The sequence below is a fragment of the Cricetulus griseus genome (assembly GCF_003668045.3).
Source record: "Cricetulus griseus strain 17A/GY chromosome 1 unlocalized genomic scaffold, alternate assembly CriGri-PICRH-1.0 chr1_1, whole genome shotgun sequence".
Taxonomy (NCBI): Eukaryota; Metazoa; Chordata; class Mammalia; order Rodentia; family Cricetidae; genus Cricetulus; species Cricetulus griseus.
Genome location: NW_023276807.1, coordinates 151,494,349 through 151,507,061, shown reverse-complemented (window position 1 = coordinate 151,507,061; position 12,713 = coordinate 151,494,349). Strand labels below are relative to the sequence as shown.

The window sequence follows — 12,713 nt, the reverse complement described above, 5'->3', positions numbered from 1 at the left end:
CAAATAGGTAAAAGGAAACATTAGGGGCCTCTGTTGATAGAAATGCCCAATATATTGGCCCATTCATGTCAATGTCCAGGTTGTGATAGTATACTACAGAATACTGTCAAGAAAAATTATTTAAAGGATACAAAGAATTTATAGTATTTTTACAGTTGCATAAAAGTCCGCAATTACTTCAAAGTAGAAAGTTGATTTTAAATCTTTTTAAAATACAGAAACATGTCTAAGGAAAGCATTCTATGAGCTAATTTGATCAAGAACTACAACAGAGCAATGTCAGAAAGGAAAAAGAAAAAAGTAGAATTTGAAAACTATTTCAAGTTTAAAACATTGAGATATAGAGCTGACAAATGCAATGTAGAAATTTTGATTTCAGTTAATCTCAAACAAAAATATGTAAAGGACATTTTGAAGATGTTAAATGTGAATTTGGTATTAATGGATATTAAGCAATCAATGATAGCTTCACTAGGTATATCAATGGTCACAGAAAGGTGAGACAGGGTTTCTCTGTATTGCTTTGGAGCCTATCCTGGAACCAGCTCTGTAGACTATGACAGCCTTGAACTCACAGAGATCCACCTGCCTCTGTCTCCCATATGCTGGGATTAAATGTGTGTGCCACCAAGGCCCAGTCAGAAAAGTACTCTTATTTTTTAGATGAAATACAAACTGCCTAGGCGAACTACTTGAAAAAACTACATAAAAACATGAAGTATTATTATTAAAACATAAATAGATCTGAGTTTATGAAATAGGAATGTGGCCATATGTCCAATTAGTCTCTTTTTTATGAGCATTCAAAGTTTTTAAAAATCATTATGCTACTTCCTCCCCTGGTATAGTGCCTTTTCTTCACTCATCTTTTCAGCATACTCTCTGAAATAAAAAACAGTGGTCAAGTTTCTCTTTCCACTAGTTCCATTGTCTCCTAAACTCTGTTATTCTTGCAGCTTTCTATGAAAATCACCTTTATGGTGCTCATCTATGACTCACATCCTCATTCTCTCGTCTACCTGAGCTACCTTCAAGCACAGTTTAGCTTGTTCCTTGTCCTTGATTCACTTCCTCTGGCCTCAAGAATCCACTTTGCCCAGCTTTCCCACCCTTCACTGGTTGTTTCCTTTGGCATATATCCTCTGCCAGGTCTTCTTTCTCTCTAATATTCTAACAAAAGGCCACACAGGTGATCCTATCTTGGTTTTCTCTGCCTACCCTGACTCCCTTGGTATTGACATCCACTGCCAGACTCTAATCTAGGTGCTCAGAGATGGCAAACTAACATGACAAGCTCACACTCCTTTCCCAAATTTCACACTCGTATATCTGACCCCATTGCCTTGTGGATACCTGCTGAACATCCCTAACAACAATACTGTTGCATAAAAAAAAGACCTTTTCATCTTACATGATGACAACACAATCTTTTACATGCTCCAAGTAAATACCTAGAACACATCCTCAATTCCTCTCTTACACCCCATCTTTTCATCAGGATATCTATTTCACCATTAAATGTAAAATATATACAAAATTCACCTTTTATTCCCCCTGTCTTAGCCAACATCATCTTCTGTTTCAGTTATTGTCATATTTTCTGTCCTGTCCCTCTCCTTCTACTTGCTCTCTACAGCTTCTTCTTCACAGCATCCAAAGGTGTCCCATAAGACATTAGGTCAAGTCATCACAATCCACTTAAAGCTGCTTAATGCTGCTATTTTCCTGAGAAAAAAACAAAATCATTATCTTGAGGCTCAGGAAATCTAAGCCTTAATGCCTCCCCTTAATGCTCCTACTATACTCCCCTCCCCTCATCTACTACTCCAGCCACACTACCTAGCAAGCTTATCCTAACCCCTGGGTCTTCCTTGAGTCATTGTCTTTGTCTAAGTTTTCCAGATGTCCATTTGTCAGGATGCATACCTCCCTTACCTGTGTTAACTATGCTCACATTTTACCTGCCTGGGTCTACCCTGACCACTCTACTTAATAGCAGTTTATCACAGCTGTGGCTAACACAAAAACCCATACATGATCTTCCTAGTACTAATTTTCCTATAGCATTTAATATTTTGTAGCCAGTTATAGATTACACTTATTTTTGTACTTTCTATCTATACTCAGTAGTTTATAAACTCCATAAGGACACAAGTGACTGTTCCTACATTAGTGCCTGACAAAGAAAACTAATTACAAATATTCTTGGAAGGAATAAATGAATATTGATTTTTGTATTACCATACATAAAAATAAACATTCCCCAATAGGATATCCACTAATTCTACTCTGTTTTCAAACTTATCAGTCTTCTGAATGTATCATTAATGTAAAATAGCACAGGATTACACTTAAAACTAAATTCATATGCATTTTCAAGATCCCAAATCAGGATCTTACTGACACCTTTCTGTCCTTTTACTCAGAACAGAGTGCAAAACAAAAATGAAACTCACAAGGTGTGGAAAGATTACCCTAGTCATCCTAATGACAGTGGTTGCTGCAGTAGTAATTGGACTGATTGCCTATTTTGTCGCCTGTGGTAAGTACTCATTATGCTTATCTTTTCAGTCACATCGGTTTGTTTTCACTACATTGGAAAACAAAGAAATTTGAATACAGAAAGGAAACCTAACTTTTTGTTTGCTTGTTATTCATTTTTACCCTCAAGGTCATTAACATTGACTATAGTAACATTTAAGACTTTATTGAGTAACAACAAATATATAAAAAATTGCACATGTGACATATATTTTATGAGTTTTGACATATGAGTCACAGCACTATCATTACAGTTAAAATTGTGACTATTCACACCAAAACTTTGTCCTCAGACTTTGTCCTCAAGTGACTTTTATCTAGTTTTATCTGTAAAACTAGATATGTGGTATTATTTTGTTGTGTTTTGTTTTTGGAAATATTTGGAGATTGAGACTACATTAATGAAGAAAGTAGACAGAGTCCCTATTTGTTGAACTTAGTAACTCTATAAAGAAACAATCTATGAGCTAACCAATGAATATTAAAGTTAAGGACTTGAGATATCTTACTAAAGAAATAGGATTTTCTACTCCAAAGCCTGTGTTTTGGAGTAGAATTTTTCCTATCCATAAAATCCTACCTTAAGTGTAGATTCTTCTCTAATATTGAACAGTGAAGGAAAATATATCTATAAATTTTCAATATTTTTGAATAAAATAGGAAAAAATATGAGATCACTGAGTTTTTTTGTAAGTATAGCATTGTGTCAAGTTTTCTGTGTCTTCTTCTGATCATTTTAAGCATGAAGATATTCTTTTATCATTAAAATATTTTATTGTGCATATTGAGATACAGTGTGTAATTTGATATATGCACATAATGTTTAGCATTCAAGGCAATTACCATGCCCATCTGCTTAAATTATACCATTTCTTTGTGTTTATAATCATCAATTTATTTTCTTCTAGTTCTTTGTAAAACATATGATCATAAAATATACTCATTTTAATGAAAATAGGACACTAGAATTTATTTCTCCCGTCTGACTGAACTTAGCACTTGTCATACGACACGTGCTTTGTTTTCCCTTTCTCAGCACTTCCTACTGACCACTATTCTTTTCCCTGATTTTATATGACCAATTTTTATAGCTTCCACATATGAGTGAGGAAAAATCAGTATCTGTGTGTAATGATAACTCTTTCCGCCAGCTGCCTGAGTTCTGCCACTACGTTAGCACCCCAAAATAACACACATTAATATTAGTTACAATGCTGCTGGCCAATGACTAGGATTTCTTATTTGCTAACCCAGTCTTAATTACCAACCATAACTACTAATCTATATATTTTATAAAGACTTATCTAATCGAGGACGCCAGCGGCATGTGTCCTCTCTTCCCCAGGATCACATGGCAACCCTTCTCTTTACTACATTTCCCAGAATCCTCCTTCTCTCCTAGTCCCACCTAATTTGCTTCCCTATTGGCTAACAGTGCTTCATTTATCAACCAATAAGACAAACATATACACAGAAGGACCTCCCCCATCATCTATATTTTTTACATGAGGAAATTTTTATAAGTAATGTAGGCAATAAGGACCTGTCCCCTAGAGCTTAGCTGGCTTTTGGCAACCTGTTCCCTATGCTGGATTACTTCACTCAGCCTTGATGCAGCAGGAGGAGCTCTTTCCTACTTCAATTTGATGTGTTATACTTTGTTCAAACCCATGGGAGGTCTGCCCCTTTCTGAATGCAGGCAGAGGAGGAGTAGATGGGGAGGGAGAACTAGAAGAGAGAAATGAGGGGAAACTGTGGTCAGTTTGTAAAATAAGTGAAAAAACTTAATTCAATAAAATAAAATTTTGAGGAAAAAGTAATGTAGGCAATATATGAGAATAGTTAAGGTCATCACAAGGGAACCCACAGAGACAACTAACCTGGGCTCATAAGAGCTCACAGACACTAACAGCTAAGGAGTCCTCATGGGACCAACCTAGGCCATCTACATTTGTGTGACAGTTGAAATAGGACTAAGCTCCTCCCCTCATATTAAGGCTTGGTAAAGTAACCCAGTATGAGGAGTAGGTTCCCAAAAGCCTGCCAAAGCATCAGGAACAGGTCCTGCTCCCACTGAGGAGTCCACAGATAGACCAAGCTTTACAACTGTCACTTTTGCCTCAATATAACATTTTCCTATTTTTTTTTAGAATTTTATACACACACATACAATATATTTTGATCTATGTTCACCTCTTTGCCTCCCCCTAACTTCTCCCAGATCTGCTACCTATCCCCAAATCCCTTTTAACTTCATGGCTAATTTTTTGTTTGTTTGTTTTCTGTTTGTTATGACAGGTATCTTTGGAGTCTGTCCTGGAACTTGCTCTGTAGACCAGGCTGGCCTTGAACTCACAGATACCTGCCTGCATCTGCCTCCTGAGTGCAGGGATTAAAGGTGTGGGGCACCACCACCTGGAGGCTTAATTTTTTTTAAAGCCCACTACTTCCAATTTGTGCTGCCCATATTCTCATAGATATGGGGCCATGCACTGGAGCATATGTGACCTCTCAAAAGACTTATCCTTAAGGCAAACTGACTCTCCCTCCTCCAGAAGCCTTAAGCTTGGGTGGGAGTTCATGAGTCCCAGCTTTTCCATGCTGGAATGCTGGAATAATAATAAAATTTCATTTTATTCCAACTCCCAGCTGGTATAAGTTCATGAGTGTCATGACCCTGGCATACACAGAAACCACTGTTTTATCCCAATTCTCTCTAACCTCTGGCTCTTCCATGATCCTTCTATCCTCTGTTCCACAATGGTCCTTGCCTTGGTGTTATAATTATTATGTCAATTAAAGGTAAATTAAGTTATATTTCTGTAGTCTTATGACTACAAAAAAAATCTGTATACTACAGGAAGGATGTTTTATCTGTAGGAGAACCTGTACCTGTCCAAAGTTCTCTGTGTATTTCTGGTGGGCAGCCAAGTTTGAGAATAGCTGACCTCAAAGAAGACAAACATACAAGAGTAGGACATTTGGAGGGTCAGAAATGGTGACCAAGTTCACTATATCATTACAAGGTACTAAGAATACAGACTCCTTTAGCCATGTTGCTCTGCCATACGTGTCCTGCTTTACCAACATCATCTCAACATCCAAGTCATCTAGTTAAACTAGTTAAAGCTATTATGTCTGCATTCCAGCCATCCCATAGGGAGACCAGAAAAACAAGAGTACTTTTTCTCAGTAAGAGAACATCTCAGAACTTCCAAAGGCATTTTTCATTTCGTTTATTTTTTCACAATGCAACAGCATAAATCTTATCTATAACAAAGGCTGAAAATCACAGTTTTTAGATTAGCATCTGCTCAGAAAAAAATAATAATAAGAGACTGTATTACCCTAGGAAAAGAGGAGAATGTCAATAAATGGCACATGGTTGGTGCTTGGATAAAGTTAAGCTTTCTCACTAATCTTTTTATCACCTCTATTTCAGTATATATGCAAAATATTTATACTAATCATAAGTGGAAACTCTTCACTCTTTCCCACCCCTCCACAAATAGCTACTTTAGTTTCAGGGAATAGTAAATGAAAGTAAAAATGTAAGAGTACAGGCAAAGAGGGCCTTCTCAATATCTTTTTAATTTACTTCAGAATTTTACTCTATATCCATGAGCCAAAATTAGAAATATGTGAGTTTTTTCTTCCCAGAGTACATCTTTGAAGTCAAGCAGGGAAATGCATTATATAAGGGGCACTGTAAACTCTTCAGTGGCCCATCTGAGAGAAAGCAGTAAGAAATGACAAGTCTGAAAAGTAGGCAGCAGAAGTTGAAACCCAAGCTGAAGAAATTGAAGATAGATCAACTTCTAAGATTAATGCAGCCAAAATAAGTCACATGTATGGCATTCAGCTGTGAATCTATGCATAAGAATGGGTATAGTGTTTATGGGTTAATTAAAGCCCACATATACATGCACCAGTTCAAAGATAAAATGAAAGGATTAGTGCAAATGAAAACTAGCATTTCTTATATGACAACTTTTTTCTAGGTAGTCAGCCTAAATATCCATTTCTTTGAAAGTAAATACAGGTTATCTCATTTTTTGTTTGTTTATTCGAGGCAAGGTTTCTCTGTGTAACAGACCAGGCTGGCCTTGAATTCACTAAGATCTGATTGCCTCTGCCTCCTGAGAGCTGGGATTAAAGGTGTGCACCATCTCAAATAATTTTTAAATGTAAAGAAGAGAGTTATTTGGGTTTTACTAATCATACTTGTTCTAATGATTCTGTGATGAGTGAAAATCTCACCTAAAACAGATCTTATGCCCTCGTTCTTTTTTCTGTTTGTGGTCTGGATTATATTTGAGAGACTGAAGCTAGCCCTTTATTATGACATCTGTTAATTCCTATAAGTGCAAATGAAAACATTCAATTCACTTCTATTCTTTTTGAGTCAGAACTAAGTGACCTAACAGGATAAAGAGCTACAAAAGGCTGTACTCTGTAGTGCCTAGATTCACAATCTGATAACAAAACTTTTACATTTCTAAAGATAAGCTATATGGGATTTGTGCAAATAAATATGTAATGAGAAAAATCTATTTTATTGGAATTATTCTAAATAAAGCCTGTGACAAGGAAATAGTATATACAATATTTAAAAACAGATATCAAAACTTTAATGTAATGGAGAAAATATTAGAAAACCAGCAACTGAAAAAAGTAATTGCAGAGACAGTTTTTCTTTTAACATTATTTTTATGGACCAGTAAGGTCCATAGTTGAGGGCAGTTGCTGCCAACCTGACTACCTGATTTCAATTCCCAAGATTCACATGGTGGAAGGAGAGGCGTGACTCCCACAAGTTGCCCTCTGATCTCCACACGAGTTTCATGGCACACACTCCCACTAACACACACACACACACACACACACACACACACACACACACACACACACACAATGTACTAAAGTTTTCTTCAAATTATTTTTCTAATTAATGTAATAATATTTGTTGATGGAAATAAAAATACAGAAAAACATTTAAAAATAGAAACTGGGGTGGTAAATGCTTCATCGTTTATGAGCACTCATTCTTGCAGAGAACCTAGGCTGTATTCCCAGCACCCATATGGTGACTAATAAACAATCATAATTCCAATTCCAGAGGATCCCATGCCCTCTTCTGACCTCTATGGACAACAAGCATGAATGTGGTGCACAGACATACATGCAGGCAGAACACTCATACAAATAAAGTAAAATAAATCTAAGAGGTTTTTTAATAAAAAGTACAAATAATTTTCTAGTAAGAACAATGTAACATACTAGCCAACCTCTTATCTTTTTTCATTTATTTTCATGTGTATTTCACTAATCAAATATGTGTTAAATTTTACAAACAAGAATTATTTATTATATAAGCAGCTTATTTGGTTAATTTCTTGCTCTTAGGCTATGCCTAATTTTTAAACATTGTTTGAAATAGTCAATTTTTATGTATAGATTTATGTGGAACTCATTATACTGAGAATATAAATGAAAGGAGGAATCAGAATGAAATCTGAGAATATGTCAAGGTATTGGTGATATTACCAAATTGTCCTCCAAAAATGTGTTATGATTTCCATTAAACTGAAAGGCTATAAGAGCATCTGGATAGATAGATAGATAGATAGATAGATAGATAGATAGATAGATAGATAGATAGATAGATAGATAGATAATTGATTGATTGATTAATTGAATTGCCATCTTTATTAACTTAATCTAAAACAAACAAAATGTTGGGCTATGGAGATGGCATGGTGAGCTTGCTGTGTAAGCATGAAGGCTTAAATCAGTATCCTAGGACCCACATACAGAGCTACTCCTAACAAAGCACATTTGTAACCACAGTGCTGGGGAGCAGAAAGAGGCAGATTCAACACCAACATATGGCCTCCAAATATATCCACACATGAGCACAACACACGCATACACACACACACACACACACACACACACACACACACACACACACACACACACAAAGTACTATCTTATCTTACTTTTCATTTCTTTATTTGTGAAAGACATGGCAAACTACATCAAATAATTAGTTGCAAACACTGACATGAAGAATTTTCTCAAAACACTGTACAATATACTTCACTGTTTTACTTTTTTCTTCTGTTTTTAATCTCTCCTCACTTTCCCTCCTGTTATGGTAAATCTTTCGCCAAAAGCTGCTGAGCCCCACCGCCACGTGTGCACTCTATGCCAGCTGCCCACCTGAGTTAGGGCCCCAATTAATGCAGAGACACTTGTATTAGGTACAAATGCTGCTTGGCCAATGACTAGGATTCCTCATCTGTTAACTCAGTCTTAATTATCATAAACCTGTATATTTTATAAGACTTATCTTATAGAGGATGCCTTTCGCTGGCACCCTCTCTTGCCAGTGGCTCACATGGAGGAGGAAGGGGAAAAGGACACTTCCTGTTTCTCCTCTCTTAAATATGAGTCTCCTTGCTATGTCACTTCCTGCCTGGAACATCATTTCTCTACTACATTTCCTGGAATCCTCTTTGACTCCTAGTCCTGTCTAACTTGCTGTTTCCTTGACCAAACAGAGCTTTATTCAACAATCAATATGATACACACAGAAGTACTTCCCCCATCACCCTTCTTGTATACTCTTCCTCGTACTATACAGACTAGAAGCATACAAAGTGACCTCAAAATTTAAGAAGAGAAGTTTTTGTTTTTCTGTTAGAGGAATTTGAGTGGTTCTGGTCAACCTCATTCCTGACTTATTTCATCCCTATGCCTGTCTAAAATCACACATTTCATTTCTTTGTTCAGTTTACTAAATGTGCAGGACTTTCAAGTAATGACATTTCTTTTCCTCCCTTATTCTGTTTAATTTCTTAGGTATTCTGTGAGTAAGAAATCCTATGATTTAACTGATTTAACTGATTTTCAGAAATGTAAAGTACGGCAAACACAAAGACCAAGATAATTACTATATTTTAATGTAATTTTGTTTCATAACACATTGCTCAAACTTGAAAACTGGCATATTAAAAGTTTACATTAAAAAATCTTGAATACATTTTGGTGAAAGGTTGTAATTTAGCATTCCTCCCACCCAAGCAATTTTCCCAAGCTGTGGGCATTAAGAGTTTTAGATGTCACATAACCTGACATTTTATGAGTACATGACTTTTCAGAATGAAAGTGGTTGTGCACAATGGAAAAACTGTTTTCCTTTTGTCTCCTCAGGAAAGCCACCTTTCTACTACCATATCAGCTTTAAGGTTAACAACATTGACTACGACAGCAAATTTGCAAAGCCATATTCTGAGGAATATATGGACTTAAATAAAAAGATAGTGTCTTTGGTAAGTTGAATGATTTTCTATGCATTCCTAAAAGTCACCTTCCAAGTTCAAAACAATTTCAAACCAATACCTAGTTGTAGATAAAATGAATCAGCCCTTTCAGAACATCCTCTGAAAACTTGCACATGGAAATATGCAGTTTCAAAATACCCCGAGGAAAGGGGCACATGAAAGAGAGTCAATAGTTCTAATGAATTAATCAATTGTATGAGTAATACATGCTTGATCTCTAAGATTCATAACTTAAACAGTGCTGCCTCTGGTTCAAAAATTAACCAGTCTTTTGCGGAAGAAGCCTAGCCAATCTGAAAGACAATATGACCAAAATAAAGACCACTTTGTCTTTCCTCAACAATGTCCTCACTGTTGAGGAAAGGTTGTAAATCTCTTGCTTAGGAATGGGCTTTCTACTCATTTACCAGGTTAAAGATTCAACCAAAAGTCTGACCTTGTTGGGTGAGAGCCTACTGTTATCATAGACACTACTACAATTAATTAAAGTAACTAAATTAACCAGACTGACAGTGTCAAGAGGATTGATAGCATCATTCATCCTCCATTTCTGCTAGAATCCCCTGATAGGACATTGCAGACAGACCTCCTTCATCTGACAAAAGCTTGTATTTCTTTGATGGCACCCCACTATGCACAAGTTTTTAATAAGTCAGAGCCCCGAAAGTCCTGGTGTGTTTTTACCATCATGGAAAGAATCAGAAAATGGAGGTAGAAAAGTCAGCTGCTAGCTTTAGGAAAAACAGGAAACAAAGCAATATAGTACAATGGATAAGAAAAAGCCTTCAGTGAAACATGCCAGACTTAGGGGGACAGTTACTGCTTTTTTTCTTTCTTATGTGAAACCTAGACTCTAAAAACATGTTTGTAGAACATCAAAGTACAATGGAACATATTGGAAGAGGAAGGAGCCCAGTAGACAGGTAGAAAGAAGACAAGAATATGAATGAGGTACAGGGGAAAACAAGCAAAATATATAATATGCCTATATGAAAATATAATAAAGCCAATCATTTTATGTGGTGAATACTAGTAATGAAAAGAATAAAATACAGAAAGAGAGAAAGAAATGGACTTAGAGGCCTTATTCAATTCCAAAGTTAGTGCTTTACTATCTGTATGACTTTATTTCCTTAATTCTCCTTTGATTCAACTTCTTTATGTGGACATTAGATCACAAATGCTAACATAATAAAGTGTTTCAGACATCACAAAAGATGAAATGTGATATAAGCCAAAGTTCCATTATTTTGTCAGTCTTTAAAAAAGATAGCCTTAATCTATGGGTATAATGACAAGTCATTAAAAGTCCATTTAATATATTCATTTAGCAGAATAATAGTAGTAGTAAGTTTTCTAGGATTTATGATCTGTCTAGTCATAGGTTCTTGGTCCAACAATAATGCCAGGTATGGGTTTCATCTTGTAAAGAGGGCCTTGATTACTTCCGTGACATTCATGCCAATATTGAGTTTCTAATAAAATCATCCTAAACAAGTTCTAACTTCAGACCAATACATTCATATCAATTAGCCCTAGCATAGTGGTTTTCAGTCTTCTAGTGCTGTGATCCTTTAACATAGTTCCTCATGTTTTTTGATCTCTAATCATAAAATCATTTTCATTGCTATTTCATAACTAATCTTGCTACTGTTATGAATTGTAGTGTAAATATCTGATATGCAGGGTATCTAACAAGTGACCCCTGTGAAAAGATCTTTTGACACAAAAAGGGACTGACACACAGGTTGAGAACAACTGCTCTAGAACAACTGGTATAACTAATATTGTATCATCCTTTCCTTTTAAGCAATGACATTGGCATCCTCCTTCAGGTGTATTTAACAACTCCATGGCTAGTTTCCAATACATATACCAGATATATGCTGTGCAATGCCTTATTTTTACATTTGCTTTCTTTCTATTTTCACTGAATATAATAATGCTTCATTCGTTACTATTATTAACAGCATTCATAAGCATAACACTGTGATAATAACATGTACCTAATACAAATCACTAGACAAACCTCACAGTCAGTACAATAATTCCTGTAGACTGTATAATTCTGATTACCAATATATAATTCGTTGGATGAATCACCCTAAGAAGAAAATTTTTTCCTTTGGATCAAGAGAAATCCTGCTTTATCATAAACTATTGGAGAAAGGTCTTGATAGATAACATTCTCACAGTTCATATTTTATGTGGTTTTCTAATGGGCAGCTCAAGAAATCTCTATACCTTCCTACACTATTTTAACCTCTTCAACAGGTATGAAATCCAACAAAGTGAAAACAAATTCTAAGAACAATTAAAAATGGCACAAGATCTTATTAATATATTAGATTTATTAATTTCCAGTGTAAGTACTTATGTAACAATATTTAATCCTCATAATGTCCCTATGTCATATGAAGAAACTGAGACACTAAGAGATTGAGTTGCCAAAGTCAAACTGCTTGATTTTTTGTCCTTTATTTAAAGGCTACCAAAATACTACAAAATTGTATGAAGTGAATATGACCAGGTAAATAATCCATATGCAATATGATACAATACAATATGATTTTCATCACATAAATGCATTGGGTTTATAGATAGTCAAGGCGCCCATATAAGCCAGTCAGCTAATCTTATACATTAAACCACTTACTAGAGTATTCAAAAGTAAGGGTCATATTAGTTAGGCATACGACCAGGGCATTCATCAAATAAAATGTACCCTAACATAACCAGAGCATGCTAGGAGCTTGTGCCCCTTTAGACATACACCTCTTTGATGCAGTCTACCAGATAACAGGTTCTCTATAGGTTTTATCA

The 12,713-nt window shown here is 35.7% G+C and overlaps 1 protein-coding gene across 1 annotated transcript in view; it reads left to right on the top strand.

Annotated features, from left to right (window-relative positions):
- The window catches only part of LOC100758048 (transmembrane protease serine 11C), a 46,291-nt gene that overhangs the window by 4,329 nt on the left and 29,249 nt on the right, over nt 1-12,713 (top strand). Inside the window, exons 2-3 of the mRNA XM_027390700.1 lie at nt 2,427-2,542; nt 9,760-9,878. Of these exons, the coding sequence (XP_027246501.1) occupies nt 2,427-2,542; nt 9,760-9,878 (235 nt within the window). The remainder of the gene's footprint in view (nt 1-2,426; nt 2,543-9,759; nt 9,879-12,713) is intronic.